Source organism: Corticium candelabrum, chromosome 1 (assembly GCF_963422355.1).
Source record: "Corticium candelabrum chromosome 1, ooCorCand1.1, whole genome shotgun sequence".
Taxonomy (NCBI): Eukaryota; Metazoa; Porifera; class Homoscleromorpha; order Homosclerophorida; family Plakinidae; genus Corticium; species Corticium candelabrum.
Genome location: NC_085085.1, coordinates 8,195,037 through 8,212,816, shown reverse-complemented (window position 1 = coordinate 8,212,816; position 17,780 = coordinate 8,195,037). Strand labels below are relative to the sequence as shown.

The 17,780-nt window shown below is 41.7% G+C and overlaps 1 protein-coding gene across 1 annotated transcript in view; it reads left to right on the top strand.

Moving 5' to 3' along the window:
- Positions 1 to 17,780, top strand: part of LOC134192514 (dedicator of cytokinesis protein 1-like) — a 39,257-nt gene that overhangs the window by 16,132 nt on the left and 5,345 nt on the right. Inside the window, exons 12-21 of the mRNA XM_062661287.1 lie at positions 5,934 to 6,017; positions 6,085 to 6,163; positions 6,216 to 6,307; positions 11,685 to 11,728; positions 11,786 to 11,867; positions 11,933 to 12,057; positions 15,216 to 15,314; positions 16,877 to 16,961; positions 17,025 to 17,125; positions 17,200 to 17,383. Coding sequence (XP_062517271.1) covers positions 5,934 to 6,017; positions 6,085 to 6,163; positions 6,216 to 6,307; positions 11,685 to 11,728; positions 11,786 to 11,867; positions 11,933 to 12,057; positions 15,216 to 15,314; positions 16,877 to 16,961; positions 17,025 to 17,125; positions 17,200 to 17,383 — 975 coding nt within the window. The remainder of the gene's footprint in view (positions 1 to 5,933; positions 6,018 to 6,084; positions 6,164 to 6,215; positions 6,308 to 11,684; positions 11,729 to 11,785; positions 11,868 to 11,932; positions 12,058 to 15,215; positions 15,315 to 16,876; positions 16,962 to 17,024; positions 17,126 to 17,199; positions 17,384 to 17,780) is intronic.

Below are 17,780 nucleotides of genomic sequence, written 5' to 3'. Positions count from 1 at the left end.
TTATATTCTTGGAATCCCAGACCATTTTAATGTAAGGTTTGGTGAACGTCATACCATTTCTGCATACAGTATACGTGACAGTACACTTGTACTGATGATGATGATGGACTGAGTTGTTGATTTCGACAAATCTCATTTGTGGCTTTGACAGTACACACTTGTACTACACTGTAATGTACATGTGTACTTTACAGTTACATACGTTACATGTGCGTTCTCCTACACACTGGCATGTGATAGTCAAGATGGATTTGAGAATTGAGTGTCTAGACGGGGAGTTTCTTGCCAAAGTGCATACCCTCGGAGCCCTAAGACCTGATATGCGTTAGGAAAAGTTTTGGTTTAGGAAGGTGTTCGGATCACGGAGGTCCGGATTAGGGAGGTTCGAGTGTAATAATAATAGTAATTACAAAACTTGTAATGTATTTCAATATATTATACAGGGTTGTCCCCAAGATTTTTGCCAGCCATGGCAGAAATTGTTATAACCACGCCCACCCTAAATTTTGGCCACAGCCATTCCTATGTTTATGAAGGACCCATGAAAGCTTGGATGCACAGGTTTGCTTACACTGAGATGCCACAAACTGTTTCATGAATGCTCAGGCACAAAAGGCATAAAGTTGTTTATTTTTAAAGAAAATTTCTCTGTCTTAGTTCACTGTGCTTGACTACATGATAGCTATATTAAGTCGTATCATCCGTGGAAAATTTCCACTAGTACAGTGTACATAGAATAAGAAGGGCCAGATACCTACAGAACTTGTAAAAGTGGGCGGTGCTGACAACCACCGTTGATCTTTGAGTACTTGTATTCCAATTAAGTTCATACCATATGGCAGTCTTTGTCCTAATTGGTCTTATCTTTGAACCAAGCATCCCAGAACTACTTGTTAGCCTCAAACAACATCCCACTTTTCAAAATACAAATACAAGTCCATTGTCTTCATAGGTAATCACCGCCGACTCATGCATCAAGCATGGTGGGCCTGTATCAAGTGGAAGCCAAGGCATGGCGGAGCACCATGCCTTTTGTATGCTGAGGACAACCCTGTTATAGTACGTACATATAGCAACTATATCAACAACTAGATGCAATAGGCTATAATCCAACCAAACTAAATTGTTAGTTATTTGCTACAACTTTTCTAGCCGAGACAAACCTCAGCTGTGGCAAGAGGAGTATTGATGTCTGGCAGGAATGACTTTGGTTTTGATCCACTTCATTGTCATATTCTATTATCTAGTACATATAAAGTTCAAATTGTGTGTGTGTGTGTGTGTGTGTGTGTGTGTGTGTGTGTTCGCGATACGTGGCCACGTCTTTTGTCTGTTTGCAACCGAAATCGGCATACACACCGGCACATGATGGGGAATGTTTTCGTAAAAAAATTCGAAATAATCACTCCGGGTCCCTCTCAAGGGGTTGACCCAGCGTAAAATTTCTCGATGATGCAAACACTACACATTCCAGTTTATTCGAACACACGCCCAGACCAGTCCTGTGTAGACTGTACGTGTCGTCATCCTTCGCAAAGCTTTGAGCAATCAAACATTTCTTGCCAATTGAAGCTGCTCTTCTAGTGCTTTCGTTTCTCTCCAAATTCTTATTGCATTTGCACCAAATCCAACCTACACGTTTTCTGCAGCAAGTGCTACACGGGAAGTGTGTCGATTTCTATTGGCAAAATGCAAAAAGCAAGATATGAATTTATTCAGCACATCCGGGACCTTGCAACAGATATTGCATATGACGTGTCCACACACGCTCAGACTACGTCTTCCGTCAGTGTGCTAAAAATATAAAAACATTTTGAGAAAATGATGGGTATGTAGGGATGGATATGCACTTAGCCATGCTCATTTCCTACATCACAATCCAGTACACACATGACTGCTACGTTTTAGATTGAAACTGCTGCAAGCAATTAATTTATGTAAAAGATTATGATGTAGGAGATGAGCCTCACTAAGTACATACCCATCCCTACAGACCCATCATTTTCTCATGTTTTTATATTTTTAACATGCATGGAAATGATGCGTGCAGTTCCATACTTTAACTAATGTACTGTACCAGTAGCAGCCGATGGATGTACATAATAACATTGATTACATCAATAAACAACTCTCACACACTTGCACGGAAGTCTACACGATGACATTCACATACACAGAGACAGCACTCCATTCAGCATCAACTACACGCAACTGTAAGAACACTGTGGAAGTGGCAGCAATCTCCCAAACTGTACAGTTTCCACCATCTACATGGCTACCATGTACACACGTGACCGGAACAACATCATCATGGCGTTGTGATCAGGAGTTGACATGAATGACTAGGTGGACTTTGCACAGTTCTAGCTGTTGGGTCAGTGCAGTTCCTCGGACAAGAGCGAATCGTTTGCTATGACTCTCGTCGTTGTAGCTGCTTTGAGTGACGTGCTAGCCTGGCTGACAAAAGCAAAATGTGAAAGAATAGATCACATTTTTTACTTGCCAGTATACAGCCTCTGAGACGCTTAGTGTCAGCATTAGTAGTCTGGCTACCATTCAGACCGTTTACAGTCGAGCGTTAGGTGGCTCTGAGATTTTTTACTGAGTTATAAGAAATCTGGATAGCACGTGTTTGGGTACTTTTGTATAGTTGGCCATTTTAGAATTTTTGCATCCCTACATAGAGGGTGCTACCGCAGTCTGTGATAGTATCTTGTCCGTATGAAGGATGGGCATGTATCTAGTATATAGTAGTAATAATAGTAATATATGATCAGAGCTGGCGAAATCCTCGTAACACACACAATCAATGATTGATAGGCCAGTTACTAGCGCCATATGGATTACAAGAAAAACCTCTCTGAGACTTACCTACAGTGTTGGTGGGCACCCAGTTGAGGGTAAAGACCCCACTTACCCTACCTAGAGGGTAAAGACAACACATTAATAAGCTTTGTTCATGAGACTATTGACTGGTTTCAGTCATTGGGGAGTTTCTGTGGTCTGTTGAACGGTCTGCTGACGATGATGTTCAGTCCTTTCCTGCTTGTCATTGATATCTACTAGGTATGCTGTCCCAAATTTGCAGTCACCGTAATGCCTGCAATCTATATCGAATTGGCTAGTACTGATCGCCTTGTGGACTACACAGAAACATGTACCCTGTTGGGCTCACCTGCCGGGCTGGTGGGAGCCCAGATGGGGGTAAAAACCCCACTTACCCATCATGGAGAGGCATAACGACACATAATATTCAATTCTGCGTGGCAATAGCAATGTAACGAAATGAGTCTGTTGGTTCTTTCTCACTGTCTATTTGGCTATGTCTGTGAGATTAGACTTGTTTTCGTCGATGGGGAGTTTCTGTGATCTGGCGTGGGGATCGTTGGCAATGAGGATCAGTGCTTTCCTTGTAGTCATTGATATGTACTGGGCACTTTGTCACAGCTGACGAAATCCTCGTTGTGCACGCAATCAATGATCGATAAGCCAGTTACTAGCACCATATGGGTTACATGGAAACATGTACATCTTTGGGACTTAGGTTAGGCATGTGTCAGAATCAAACAAATATTGTCACATTTCAGAATCAATGTGCTACAGTTGCTGAGCATGATAATACAAAATGGCTCTGCTTTGTCCACCATTTCTGCCACACTGACCTATCTCCTGCATATAGCTTTCCAGAGTATTGGTTGGTCCCCAGTGAACAACTGTATGCAATCCTTTCACATCAATTCCTAAGCGTAGGGCATTTGTGGCAAATACCACTCTGCACTTGCCATCAACAGCCCTCAAGAGATGTCAATATTACCTCCTTGTTAGCTTCAGGCATGCTGGAGTGATACATTTCCACAAGTCAATTTTCAACCAAAGTTTTACCCTCTGGAGAGAAAGCCCTCTTACCAAGAGTGTGGTTGAAGTGCAAATACAATGACGCACAGGCATTCTGAGTTCTGCAGAATACGAGTACTCTGGGGCAGACCACTTCTAACGTCTGAATCATTGTTAGAAGCCAGTCGAAAGAAGTCTCAAAGTCGGGAGCTACTCTTTTGACTGAGAGATGGATGTTTGGCCTATCAGGACTCTTCACAATTTCGACGGCATTGCGGAGTCCTAATGCTAGTGTGAGAGCTTTTCTTGTGTATGCAGAGGCAGTTGCAGTTAGCGCCAAGCATGGGACATCCAACAACGATCTCAGCTCGCCAACCAGGCCACACCAAACGTGAAATGGTTCTTCTTCCTCACTAACATCCAGACATGCATCGCCCCTACAATAAGTTAATTCCACATCATCAATTGCAACTAGATGACTACAAAACGCAAAGAAAAGACAGAATTTTTCCTTAACTGAACTACTGTGTGAGCTTCGTCCACTACCACGGCCACAAACCGCTCTTTCAACTCATTTGCTTGTAAGGCGCATTTCCACTTGCGTGAGCCGACAAGCACTTCGGGGCTTCCATAGACATAGGGGAATTTCCCTACCTTGATAGCAGCGTCTGACGAATCTGATTCATCAACAAAGTCAGCTGCAAGCTCTTTTTGCTTTAAAATAGCGGCCTGATCTCTCATCAGTGACTTCAGTGGAGTCACCACAAGCACCACAGGATCCACGCGATATTGCTGGAAGCCATTGGCTGCTAGTCGGGCACAAACGTGTGGGAGAAAATGAAAAATTAGCGACTTCCTGTAGGAAAGCATGTGAAGACGTCTTGTCTACGGACAAGGAGGCAAAGAGATAGCATCTGCAGTGGCTTCAAATTCTGCGCGCCGAACAGAAGTAACATGCTGGACACGCAGTTGCAATGGCTTCATCGTCAGGCATTACTCGGAAGTCATCCATAACAAGCTGTAAATGCGATCACTTACCTTATTACTTCTTGCACCTTCATACACATTAGCATCGTCCTGCTGCGTTGTCCTGTTGCGTTGCTATTAGCATTCTCATCACTGATTGGCCTCCTTTCTGAAGGCATAGGTTTTGATTGGCGTAGTTGCAACTGAGCAAACAAGAGCCCTCCTTTTCCAAACTAGGTTTGATTGGCATAGTCCCCAGATTGCTTTTTTCTCCCCGCCCTCTCACTTGCCCTTCCTGCCCTCTCGTGCAAAAGCAGTCTGGCTCCAAGGCTTTGAGAATCAATGCTTTCCTGGTAGTCATTGATATCTACTTGGTTGCTGTTCAGAGCTGGCGAATCCCCGTAGCGCAAGCAATCAATAATCGACAAGCCAGTTACTAGCGCCGTATGGATTACACTGAAACATGTGCCTCTCTGGGACTTACTTGCCTTGTTGGTGGGCGCCCAGTTGAGAGTAAAGACTTCACTTACTGAACCTCAAGTCCACACGTACTCGTATATACTGTGTGATGTTCTGCCAAGCCAGCGGTTTAGTCCACCCCCAGTCAAAGACCAGGTACTCATTTATACTCCTGAGTCGAGAGAGGCAATTGTGTATGAATTTCTTGCCCAAGGAAATTACATCTGTACTTGTCCACGAACCTATGACCTCAACGTTTCGGATGTTTCCGTTCTCCAAATGCAACTCTCTAACACGCACACAGACACACACACACACACACACACACACACACACACACACACACACACACACACACTCACACGCACACACACACACCAGACAGACACACCAGGCAGACACACCAGACAGACAGACAGACAGACAGACAGACACACACACACACACACACACACCACCACCACCACCACCACCACCACCACCACCACCACCACTACCACCATTACCGCACCACACACATCCACTTGACAGTGCTAGTTGCTTGTGGTATGGCTTTATTGAGATACCATGTGTAGCAGTTTGTATTAGACAAAATTGCAGTGGAATAGCTAGCCTGATCAAATTATGACAGGTTCTTTTTGTTGGATGATCTTACACTATGTGATTGTCTGTAGGTAAGATGTTGGCTGGTTCAGGTCATGACTCAAGACATACCAAACAGAGCACATCATTGTACAGGCGACCATTTGGTTGTGCAGGTAGAAGAAAGAGAGAGAGTAGAGACACTCAACTTTGTACTGAATTGCATGCTCTGTGTGTTGTCAGCCATGTCAGTTGCTGAGATTCTTGTTGGAAATCTTGAGCCTGGGGAAGAAGAGAGAGAACACCGATTGCAGATATACCAGTTAGAGCTCTGTTTTGTCAGGGGATGGGGTCTGTATCTCTGTTTTGTTTAGGAGCACATCTGAAGAGAACTTTGCACAGTTGCACCTGAATGTGATGAAGAAGAATCAGAAAGAATACAAGCAATTGCAACAGCAGGGAGCAGGTAGGATGCATACACATTTTGAATTAGGGTACTTTGGTGGTTGATTAAAGCTACTAGCTGTAGTAGAACATAATTTGAACAAGTTGGTAGACTTGTGAAGAGTGTGCTCTTGCAGGGCACAGGAACAAACGTGTGACTGTGTACACATTTATGTTTTGTTTGTACGTATATGACTTTCAAGTTAGACACACTAAGCCTCAGTAAGTTAAATGATGTGGAAAATTGTCTAATTACAAGTAGGGATTAAGACACGTATCATCAATAGAACAATAAATAAGCTGATGCCATCATAAAATAAGGAAGGTAGCCTGTGATTTCAGGAATGGGTTTGGCATTGTCGTATAGCTAGTTTGCTACTACATAACAACAACTTTGTTTGATAACAAAAGTGTTTGCTGGGAATTCTGAATGACACATGGCCCTGCCTTCAAGACAGATTAGATAGCCCTCTTTGTGGTAAAATAGCACATGGTAGCATTGCACATGCAAATACTTGTAGTTATATGAAGCAATGTGGCATATTACCATTTGAGAGACACTACATGGTTAGGCACATTTGCATATTCTTCATAGCACCAAATGTAAGGAGAAGCAAGATAGAGGCTTTACCAGATCTTTACTACAGGGTTTCCCGCAGACACCTCTACCAGTCGACTCAGTATTTTATTAATATCAACCCAACTTTACTAATATCTAACATAATGCAATAATATTACGTATAATTACATAATGATGTAATGCAAAATGTGTCATTTCCTGCGGGTTACCACCATTGTGATCAGGAACGTACTTTACTGGACTTGTGGAAAGCTGACTTCTCGTGATCTTCTACACCTCCTTGGCTCCCAGCTTTAAACGTGCAGTACCGTCGGTAGATGGTGACTTCTTTGTTTTACTAACCCGTATGTGGCCGTAACTTTTACAGTAGACTTAGGAGCAGAACATTACTATTTTACCTTTGCTATGGACTTCCTTCTTCAACCAATTATGATTTGGTGCCTACTGATCAAGTACAGAACTTGGCTTCATAGCTACGCTTGCTTGCAATGGCTTCTATGGTTCCCGTTTTGCTTTCATCGGATTCACTGTTTGTGTACTCTGTTATGGGGTATGGCCACTTCGAATGGAATACATCAAAATCTATTCTTCTCAACTTACGGAACAAAGCGGGAGTCGTCAATTCGAGGTATTGCATACGCGTATGCGTCAATAGCCCCAGTTGCCGAATGTAATACAGAAACAAGTAGAGTCAAGACTACTGCTAGGAAAGTGGGTGGGCAGCGATTCTGACAGCCAACTAACTTTCTTCTTTTTGTTGATAGTCATTCAGCAGGTTATGCAGAGTGCAGTAGTAATCAAAGGACTTTGTGAACACATGAATTTGTCACCACAAAGCACTAATTTTTTTCAGATGTAGCTAGTAGTTTGCTTATTTATAAGTTACTTCTGACAATATTTTGATTAAAGGTGTTTGAACAGTTTCATTTAGTCAATAAACAATTTAATTTATTAATATGAATATGTTAAACATGAACAGGGAACTTTGGGACATTTCTATTGTAGCTAAATGTAAATGAAAGCACTAGAAGTGCAAACCCTCGGCCTGCATGCATCTTGAAGGTAATTAGTCATGCTATGACAGAATGGTTTAAACAATACCAACTAACCGCCACACACAGCGAAGTATAGAGCACATATGAAAACCAGCTTTTGGTTAGATAGGAACAAAAGAAGCAGCGCGAAAGTCTAGAGCACATAGGAAAAGCATCTTTCGGCTAGATAGGTATACAAAAGGAGTAGCACTGATTTTCAGTGAACAAAACACGATTTCATGCACCTACAATATTTTGGTCTTTCAGGAGATGACAAGATTGATGGAACAAGGATAATGTTACAACCTTCGCTCGTCGGTTCTTTGTGCAGCTGATTGTTTGTGCAGCTTTTGAGGTCATAACTATGGGCGGTTTTAGGCGTGGCATAGGTACCAGAGCCAAAACAAAACTAAATGTGGGGACGTTACAAATGCAGCTAGATTAGGCATTGTTTAATGCATGTTACAATTGTAGTTGTTTCCAAGTGCCAAATGTTACAAGTCGGAGAGCCTCGACGCTAGGCCGGCTGACAATCTTCGCCTTACGTGATGAAGTAACGGGTGTGATCATTTGTTCTGATTGTGGGTGGGAAACATGATGTTACAAATGTAAAGCAAACAAGCAGCTCACCATCGATTTTCCAGCTCACAAGAATGTAAAAAGTCTCGTTCTTGTGCAGCTTTTCTAACTTGTTGTTTGTGCCGCTTCTAGCTAGACATCTGGCTGTTGCCTAGTAGCAGCTACCAAACAAAGAGAGTTGGAGCCCATGATATCATCATGTTCGTCTGTTGGTCGGTAATGACACTTCTCGTCTATCGGTCGGAATAGCTTCATTTGCATCTGCGCTAATCGACTGTATATACGGTCGCTCAGTCGGTCGCTCGGTCATTGAACAATTACTATACCTTCAGCCCAGAAATCTGGGCCTCGGGTAACAAGGCATTTATTCTCCACAGCATCGGCCAAGCTGGCAGATTGGCTGCTGGTGCTGTTAAGCCCTTGTCACACTATGTCAGGATTGGCGGTGACGTTTGCGTTCGGGCGGTCTATAAGCGTAACGTGAACGCCACTGTAAACGTCAATGTGGTGTTGACTCCCACGTTGACGTCGGCTTTGATGTACATATCTACATTGTGTGGGCGTTCTTTATTGTCGCAAGGTGTTATTGTTGCTATTGTCACATTCTTCAGTGTAGCGTACGTCTGCAACACTCATTCTAGGGTCTTTGACCTACTGCGACTTTGCAATTGGTTCATTTGTTTTAATCGAACGTCAATGCACGCCATGTCTGCGGACCGTGGAAAGTCAGCAGCTACTAGGAAGCAGAAGGTGCTTTGTTCGCCAAACGTGGAAGGAAAACTGATAGAGCTGTGGGCTGATGTACTCGAGAAATATGACGGCAAAATGATGGCAAAAATTTTAAGGAGAAGATTGTCACCCAGCGGTCGAATGAGTACTGCGATCAAGTCAGTCTTCAGCATTTTTCAGAGTTGGAGGTGCGCAATAGAATAGACAGCATTGTCAAGAAAGCAAGAGGGATCTATGCCCAGTATCATCTTCCAAAAGAAACAGGGCATGACACAACTGATGCTGATATTGTCCTTGATGAGGAAGCTGCCAAATTAGCATGGCCTACCTTTGCTGTTTTCTTGCTCACTTTTGAAACCACCACTCACTGGGACCTGGCTCTGTTGATGACGCTGCTTTGCTACCTACTCTGCCGCTACCTCAGCGTGCTGAAGAGGACTCTTTTGTAACCACAGGTGTTGAGGAAGCCCAACACCCACTTCCCAGACCAACTACATCTAGTTCATGTACATTTACTCTTGTACAGTCACCACTAGAGTCTTCTCGCAATAATAACGGAAGAGGAAGGAGCACCAAAGGCAAAGAAGAAAAGAAGGCTCCTAAGACCCCATGAGTTGGCAGTATGGGGTCTCAGCTAGCATTCGTTCAGGCCATGACAGAAATGCAGGAATCTAGGCAAAGGTGACGGTTTGAGCATAAGCAGACTATGCAACTGCGACTGCAGCAGTTTGAAGAAAGAAGAGGGAGGGAAAGAGGGAGGGAGGGAGGGAGGGAAATTCGCCTGAATGAAGAGGAAATAAAGAGAAAGATGTCTCATGAGAGTTTCCAACACAGGTTATACAGCAACAGTAAGCATTCAGGCTGAGCTCTTTAATCACCCTTTCTGATTAGCAATAATTATAATTGACGAGGTCTAACTTGTTATACATTCAGTTTGTGTTATGTTTACTCAATGTCTGTGTATAATTTTAAATAATCTTGAAATAGGAACAATCTGTAGTAAGGCTAGACTTGGGAAATTATCAGTCTCTAAGGTTAATAGCATGAACCCAGTCTGCATTGGTATCTCTGACACCTTGTGCATCATCATCAACTACATGGTGGTGAGGAGGACCTACAACATCATCGTTATAAGCAGCATCTTCCGGCAACCTAGAACTAGAAACTGACACAACACATACATTCTCTCATGCACAATTGACACAATAGAGGCTTTTTTGCAACTCGGTAGATTATAGATAATTCCAATAAAGATGTTGAATAAGCAAGCCAGTGTAGAGTAATTGCAAAGTGCTTGTCTGCATTTATTGGTTTTCTCAACTTGGTGTTTTGCTTTTGTGACTCTGTGTCTGTCCAGATACTGTTTGTCTTCCCAATCAGGAAAAGCAAATTTTTGTTCCGCCCATGTACCTTGCACATCTTTCTCCCAAAATCCAGCACCTGGGTGCTGTTCAAATTGTCGCTGACGCGTGAGCTGCTTTACTAATTGCCACACGAAGGGATTTATCCACATAACGGTGCTGTGCAAAACAGAAGACGGCATTAATTTCCTACGAAACTCAGTCTTCATGGATGTATGTTGGAAACAATAGCGAAGAAAGTTATCGTATGATGGTATTTCAGCTTGTGGGACGCCAGACGAGAACATCAGGAAAATGAAAAACCAGCTCTTGGGATCTCTGCTTGTCGGCATCGTGGCACAACGGCAATTACGCTATAGACAAGTGTGACCGCACATCTATGTTTGCATGTAATTAGGCAAAACGTGTGAAACACAACGCCAACGTTTTCGCCATTCCTGACATAGTGTGACTAGGGCCTTAGCTGCTGGTTGGTAGAGCACAAGCAAGTGAAAATCCGGCTGGAAAGTGGGATAGGGAGGTTTGAGCCTGATCTGAACCGTTGCTTTTGGTCAGATAATTGGCGGTATTTCCAAATGCCAGCACTTGTAAGATAGAATAACCTGGCTCTTATTGCCAACAGTTAGTTCATTGAACCTCCACTTCTACTAACTTTTTTAGTCATTTTCTGCTAAGTCCATCTACGCTAAGTCTGTCTATGCTAACTCGTTCCCCTGGTAAGGAGTTAGAAAGACTGGGCTTTCCCAAGCATTTACTAATTATTATCATTTAGCTAGGCAGATTCACTCACTGGTCACCAAGATGTTTTTCTACTCTCATTAGTGTATTGGTTAATTGCTTTTTAATCTAATTGAATAACTAGTTTGGCAGAACCTCATGCACAGGGGGAAACTGCAAGGCCCTGAGCTCTAAAATGGTGTGTTTAGCATGTTTCTATACCTACCTGATTAAGTTATTCTGGGTTTCTTGAGGGAGAAACTTATGTAGACGGAATACATTGTGCCTGTTTTCACGTGCAGGTTTCCAAATGAAATGTATATACTGAAAATGAAGATATTTATGGACATTCCCTTACTTACTAAAGAGTTGCACGTTCTGTAAGTTTTCTGTTTGCAGCAATCTTTGTGTGCTTAAGAATGCTTCACGGTGCTCTTTCAAGTGTAAGAACTGCATTTTGTATGATACTGACTGTCAAGAATATTTGAACTTTTAATTAGGTGATTGATGACAACCCTCACTTATTTCAGAGGAGTGTAGCTATCACTCGGAAACTGGGATTTCCAGATGTCATTATGCCAGGTGAAGTTTGCTTTTAACAGTTTTTGTTATGAGTTGGTGCTATTGAGGTGTTTGTTCTTGTTCAGAGGAGGTTCGGAATGACTTGTATATTGTACTAGATTATGGAGATTTTCAGCAGGGCAGTAAAACGGCTCCAAAGAACGTAGAGGCAATGTTAGAAGTTGTTTCTGAAGCTGGCGAAGTTCTAAAGGTTTTATGGCAATTTGGTTTGTGTTTGTATTCCACTTGTATTATGTGGTTAAGTTTTCTAATGTTAATTTATTTATGTAAAGTACTTGGCTGCCTAGGCTGCAATTACTAGGCAATATGGTGATGGTGACTGTTGGAGTCTTCTCAGTAATGTAATGTAGGAATACAGCAGCCAACTTATTCATCTACGTGTGTAGATTTACACAATGGCATCATTGCTCTAGACAGGTTTGTGGCAAGGTGTAGCGGTTGGCCAACTTTTGGGGCATGACCTTTTTGTAGTTTGGAGTGTGGTACTTTAAATACCATTCGTGCCTTGCATCTTAGTTCTCATTGGTGATATTATTATGTTTTTTCTCCTATAACTCTCACAACAGCAAGTGCTGAGCATGCCGTAATGCTGAACTTGTAGGGTTCTTGTCATTTGTCATACCTGAAGAAGCAATCTGTAATTACTCTTCAACTTACTTCTAAAAAGAAATATTCCGCATCAGCAGCACTGCTAAGCGGTAATGTGTTGATTTTAGTCTCATATCAGTCCCTCCCCTCTTGTCCAATAATCCAAGGAGGAGGAGCTGGCTATGCAAGACTACAACTCTACGTAGCCACAATTCCCATTACACGACTTATGGCTCTGAAGAGGGCTGGCTAGACTAGCAAGTATGCAGATGTAGTGGCTTATTCGCAAAGATGGATGGTGTAGTGGCCCAGGCTGAAGGCATAGCGGCCTGCTACACCTTAGGATCACTGGCTAGAACCCTGCACACACCAGTACTGTTGCTTGCTTCTATTTTTCAGTGCATTTATGTTAATTCTGAAGGCCTCACAAGACTATTACGAAGAGCCAATCTATGAAATGCAGACTTGGAACTGTATGGCTAGTGTAAACAAATGGGGATTATTAGTGTTATTACTCGAAGCCCAGATATCCAGGCTAAGGGTATAATAGTTCTCTGGCCGACCATATTTATACTTGATTAGCGCAGATGCAAATGAAGCTATTACAACCAATAGACGAGACGTGGTGTCATTAGCAACCAATAGACGAACGAGCGTGATGTCATCATAAGGCTCCACCTGTGTTTGGCAGCTGCTAACGAGAATTAGGCCATTAGTCGTCCATCCTGCACATGGTGTTTAGTCCTTTCCTCTAGATAAGGCTGTAGCAGGTAGAAACTATGCCTAATCTACATTTGTAACGTGTATGTTTCCACCAACAACCATGCATTTTAGTGAATGTGCTTGTCACTCCAGCAGGTAAGGCAAAGATGGCTTAGCGTTGAGGCTGCCTGACTTGTAACATTTGGCTTGTTCCACAGTGTTTCTGTATAGATAGTGGTTCTGCAGTCTGACATCTTGAAGTTTTGGTGTGCGTGGCTAATTATTGTTACATATCCAAAGTCAAAGCAACAGAGATGCCTAGCCTAATCTGCATTTGCATGTGCAAAGTTTTGTTTTGGCTCTGGCGGCTCTGGGATCACCTCGTTACCACGTGCCTAATTGCCAAGCATAGGGAGGCTTCTAATCCGGGTCGCACAACAGAAAGGGGCGTGGTCCTATATGGCTCTCCATCGAGCTCTTGGTGTGTGTGTGTGTTTGTGTGTGTGTGTGTGTGTGTGTGTGTGTGTGTGTGTGTGTGTGTGTGTGTGTGTGTGTGTGTGCACGCATTTCTCCTCCCACAACCACATTTCATGATAGGACCTACCTTAAAACATCGTTTCCGTGCCTGACTACAGATGAGTCTAAGAATGATTCGTTTAAGTGAGCAAATGGTGACAAGAAAGCTTCATGAACTTTCGTTGCCCCATCCTTTTGTATTGTAACTAGGGATTGTGTGTATTTGACAACCAAGAAAACACCTTCAGGTGTTGAATGCCACCTACAGTCAACTACAATCAATCCTTTACTACACTGTGCTGCATCTAACACTGTTGAAAGTCAATGTTTGCTTATATCAATTTCTATGTCAGTAAATACCATACGACTGTCATTACAACGGAACTGAGTGCAGACATAGACTGTACATTTCTATTGTCTTGATTACGATCGCAAAACGACGACTACCTATACCTGGCCTATATATATATATACACACACACACGTAATCTAAACTATTAGGAAGTTTGCATGTTTACTTCCATGACAGCTAGGGTTTCAACAAATACGTATTGTCTAGCTAGGACTCGGCGTTTCAGTATATGATCTGAAAACTGGACGTGTTACTCACGAACGCGAGGCACCTACGGATACCTTACAACTAGTTCAGCTGAAATGATTGTAGTTAGATGGTGATAGCTGTGTAAATACGGTAAGCCTAACCACCACGTGAGGGGATTTTTAATGGTGTCAAATTCATGAGCATTTGTGCCTCCTAATCCTCAGCTGCCTTACACATGTCTTAGCATGTGGCATGCACCTACGCTGGCCGAGATTTTAGCACTGTAGTGCTTATCTACTCATTATTACATTTTTATGATAAAATAGAAAAGTTTTAGTGTGCTCTTAATTAACCCAGTCACACTTAGAAGTCTTTGCAATGTAAAGAAAGTTGTCTCATTATGCTTTGCAAAATACTGTTTTTCAAATTGGTGATGACTGCCCGCTATCATTCAAATTTATAGAAAGTCAAACCTTACCAGCATTTTAAGTTCAGGGCTTAAATTCAAACTGCTTTGCAACGTAGTCTGAAGGCATTTTGTAATAGAAGACTAACTAAATAGAAAGCTCACCTGGTTGTAGAATATCCACATGGAGGTGGAATTAGGATTGACAGGATTCGTCTTGCTGTAATTTTTATAGGCATCCTACCTGATCTGCTCTCCAACTAAGAATGTTTTCGCTAATGTAACAAGTCTGCACTCCAGAATATTTTCAAGGATATGAAGATGGATGGCAGATGGTAGATTTTTGCTATATAACCTCCTGTCTAAATACAAGCCTGAGGTCTTCTATTTGGACAGATATTTGAATTACACAGAAAATGTAGTTAACATTCAACACTACACGTATCGTAATGGTTGTGAATCACTGGTTGCTACTTAGTTGAATGTGAAGCAATTTTGTTTGCAGATGTGCAGTTGTTTGTTTGTGGAGTTGCACATAGTAGAAGGTTAGGGTTAGGATCGGTTTGTTCTGATCATTTGTTATGGTTTTTAACAGGGCTGCATCTTCCCTGGAGCAGGTGAAGATCCTGTTGACGAATTCAAGTCAGTTGTTCTCTACCATCGAAATGATCCAAAGTGGGATGAAACAGTGAAGGTATGTTGGTGACTGCTAGTGTGCCTTACTACTGCAAATGTAGATGAATCTCAATGAATCTTGCATGACTAGCTGTAGTGATCTATGGTATATATAACTTACCATGGTATTTGACAAGACTCTGCAATATATGAACAGCAAACAAATGACACTTCAGTAATGATTATTTTATTGGATGAGCTTATAAAGAATGGTATAAAGCTTTATGAAATTTAGTGATAATAGGACTTATTATTCAGGCTTGTTAGCAGAATGTTTCCAAGAAATGGGATGATGTCATCTGTTTACTATTAAAATTAGTGATTGATATCAACAAGGTTTGAAATACAATGAGATGAAACGTTGACTTCCAACAGTTGTAGAGAAGATGCCTATGTGTCAAACAGCTAAGTGCGAGAGAGCAAACTCAGTTTCAGGCAGAACAGTACTACACTGATGCTGAACCAATATAATGTCTTATGTTGAAATTGACAAAGATTCAAGCCAAGGAAGCCACACATGTACAGTGATAGTAATAATAAATACTTTTAAAGGGTCTATAGTAAAGCTATTGCTGTGTCGCTATGTGCTACTGTAAGAGCAAAGCTAAATACGCTACATGGCAGCTTACAGAATATTGCTTAGGTGATAAATCAGGTGATTTAAGTTGTTGTGTTTAATTTTATAATTATGTCCGCTAACCTTAAAGCTCACAGTACTCGCCTATGCACCTGTGCTGTAAGTCACAAGGATAGATAGTTAAGATTATCTGCACTGCAAGTTACAATTGAAGATAATCAAATTATGATTAGCATGTCGTTTAGCACTAAGTCTTACTCTAGAAAGTCGGTAGCTGCAATGTCTCATCATGCTCAGTAAGTGTATTGTACATGTCCACAAATTTCGGGAGACTAAGGCACGTACAAGTGGAGGAGTAAAATGGGAAGTGCAAGTGGCATTACTATCTTCTGTTAGTGCCAAGAGAAGTCATGATTGAGTGAAGGATGACAGGGTTTGAGTAACTAGTGTTTGTTCATGATACTACTGTAGTAGGTACTTTTTGAATGTCATAAAGTGTAGCGGCATCGCCTGTAAGCATAGCAGGGCACTTGAGATCATTGGCAACAACCTGTTATTATTGAGTTGGCATAATTTTGGCTTTCACTGCTTTTCAAAAGGTGGCAATTGTGTGGACACATTTCTTTGTGTCATTCATTAGTATTTTTGATTAGTTGAATTACTTGTTAGGCTATATTGAGCTTAAGCACAAACTAGAGGTCTAAGCAGAGTTGATTGGATGAATTTAGGCTACAACAGCAATAGTACCTTTCAGTCATTACGCCCAGATTTCTATCCCACACCACGAAAGGGTGGACAAAGTAGATGAGGAATATGCAGATTAGGAAAGTCATTCTTTCCTGTACAGTCGTTAGTAGAATTGTTTGTCTGGTTGCACAAGTTGATTTACTTCTTGCTTTCCTGGTAGTGTACCATTTGTTTGAAGCTGTTTTAATTTTAGTTATGCTAGTACATTTTTATTGTTGTTTTTCTTTCGTGATATATGCTAATGCTTAGTTTAACAGATTGTCATTCCAATTGAACGTTTCTACTCATGTCATTTGCGATTTACATTTCGTCACAGGACATCAAACCCTAGTGGCTCTGGAGGTTTTCACCTTTGGCAATACATTCTGTTTTCGTTCTGACTTCATTGTCTACATTTCTCATTAGCTAAGGGAGACAAGCACAGCTACTTGATGTCCTTTGTTAAGTTAATGAACATGGATGGAACAACTCTTGCAGACACAAAACATGAACTTGTTGTATATAAAGTGCGTAGTTCAGAATACCTCATGGAAGTGCCCAAGTTATGATATGTTTGTGTGGTGTTTTTGGCAATGTTTAGTGTGAGCCAAAGTACAAGTTGAATGATGTACTCTACTTGAGGCATTCATTTACCAAGTCTGATATGCTGGGGAAGGGCTCTAGTACTCTACCCAGCCAGGAGTTGTCTTCTGGACTCTCATTGAGTGGAAGGGAAACTGTTGCTATTAGGTCATTGGTCTGCTCTACAAAGCTCACTCATAATGGTTAGTTGTTGTGTGTGGTTGGTATTTGTCATTTGCAGACATTAGCGATTATGTCCTTGTGATGTATTGCTATCAAACATGACTTTAGTTGTTTATACTGTGAGTTGTGGGATGAAAGTTTGGATCTGTGATGAGATTTGTGTAGTACCAAATTTGTTTTGTCATTACATACATTATTCTGTTGAATTTGTTATTGTGAGGGTGTAGCTGTTTTGCATAAGGGATTAGGTTCACTTATCAACACATCGCCAGCTGTCATTGATTAACTGGGATAAGTGCGGACTGATTGAAATGCATTGCTACTGTAGCACTGAATTCTGTAGGATTTTGAATTTGTTACATGTAAGCTAAAGATGTGATGTTTGATTGTGGAAGGGACCACTTTGATCTTCAACTG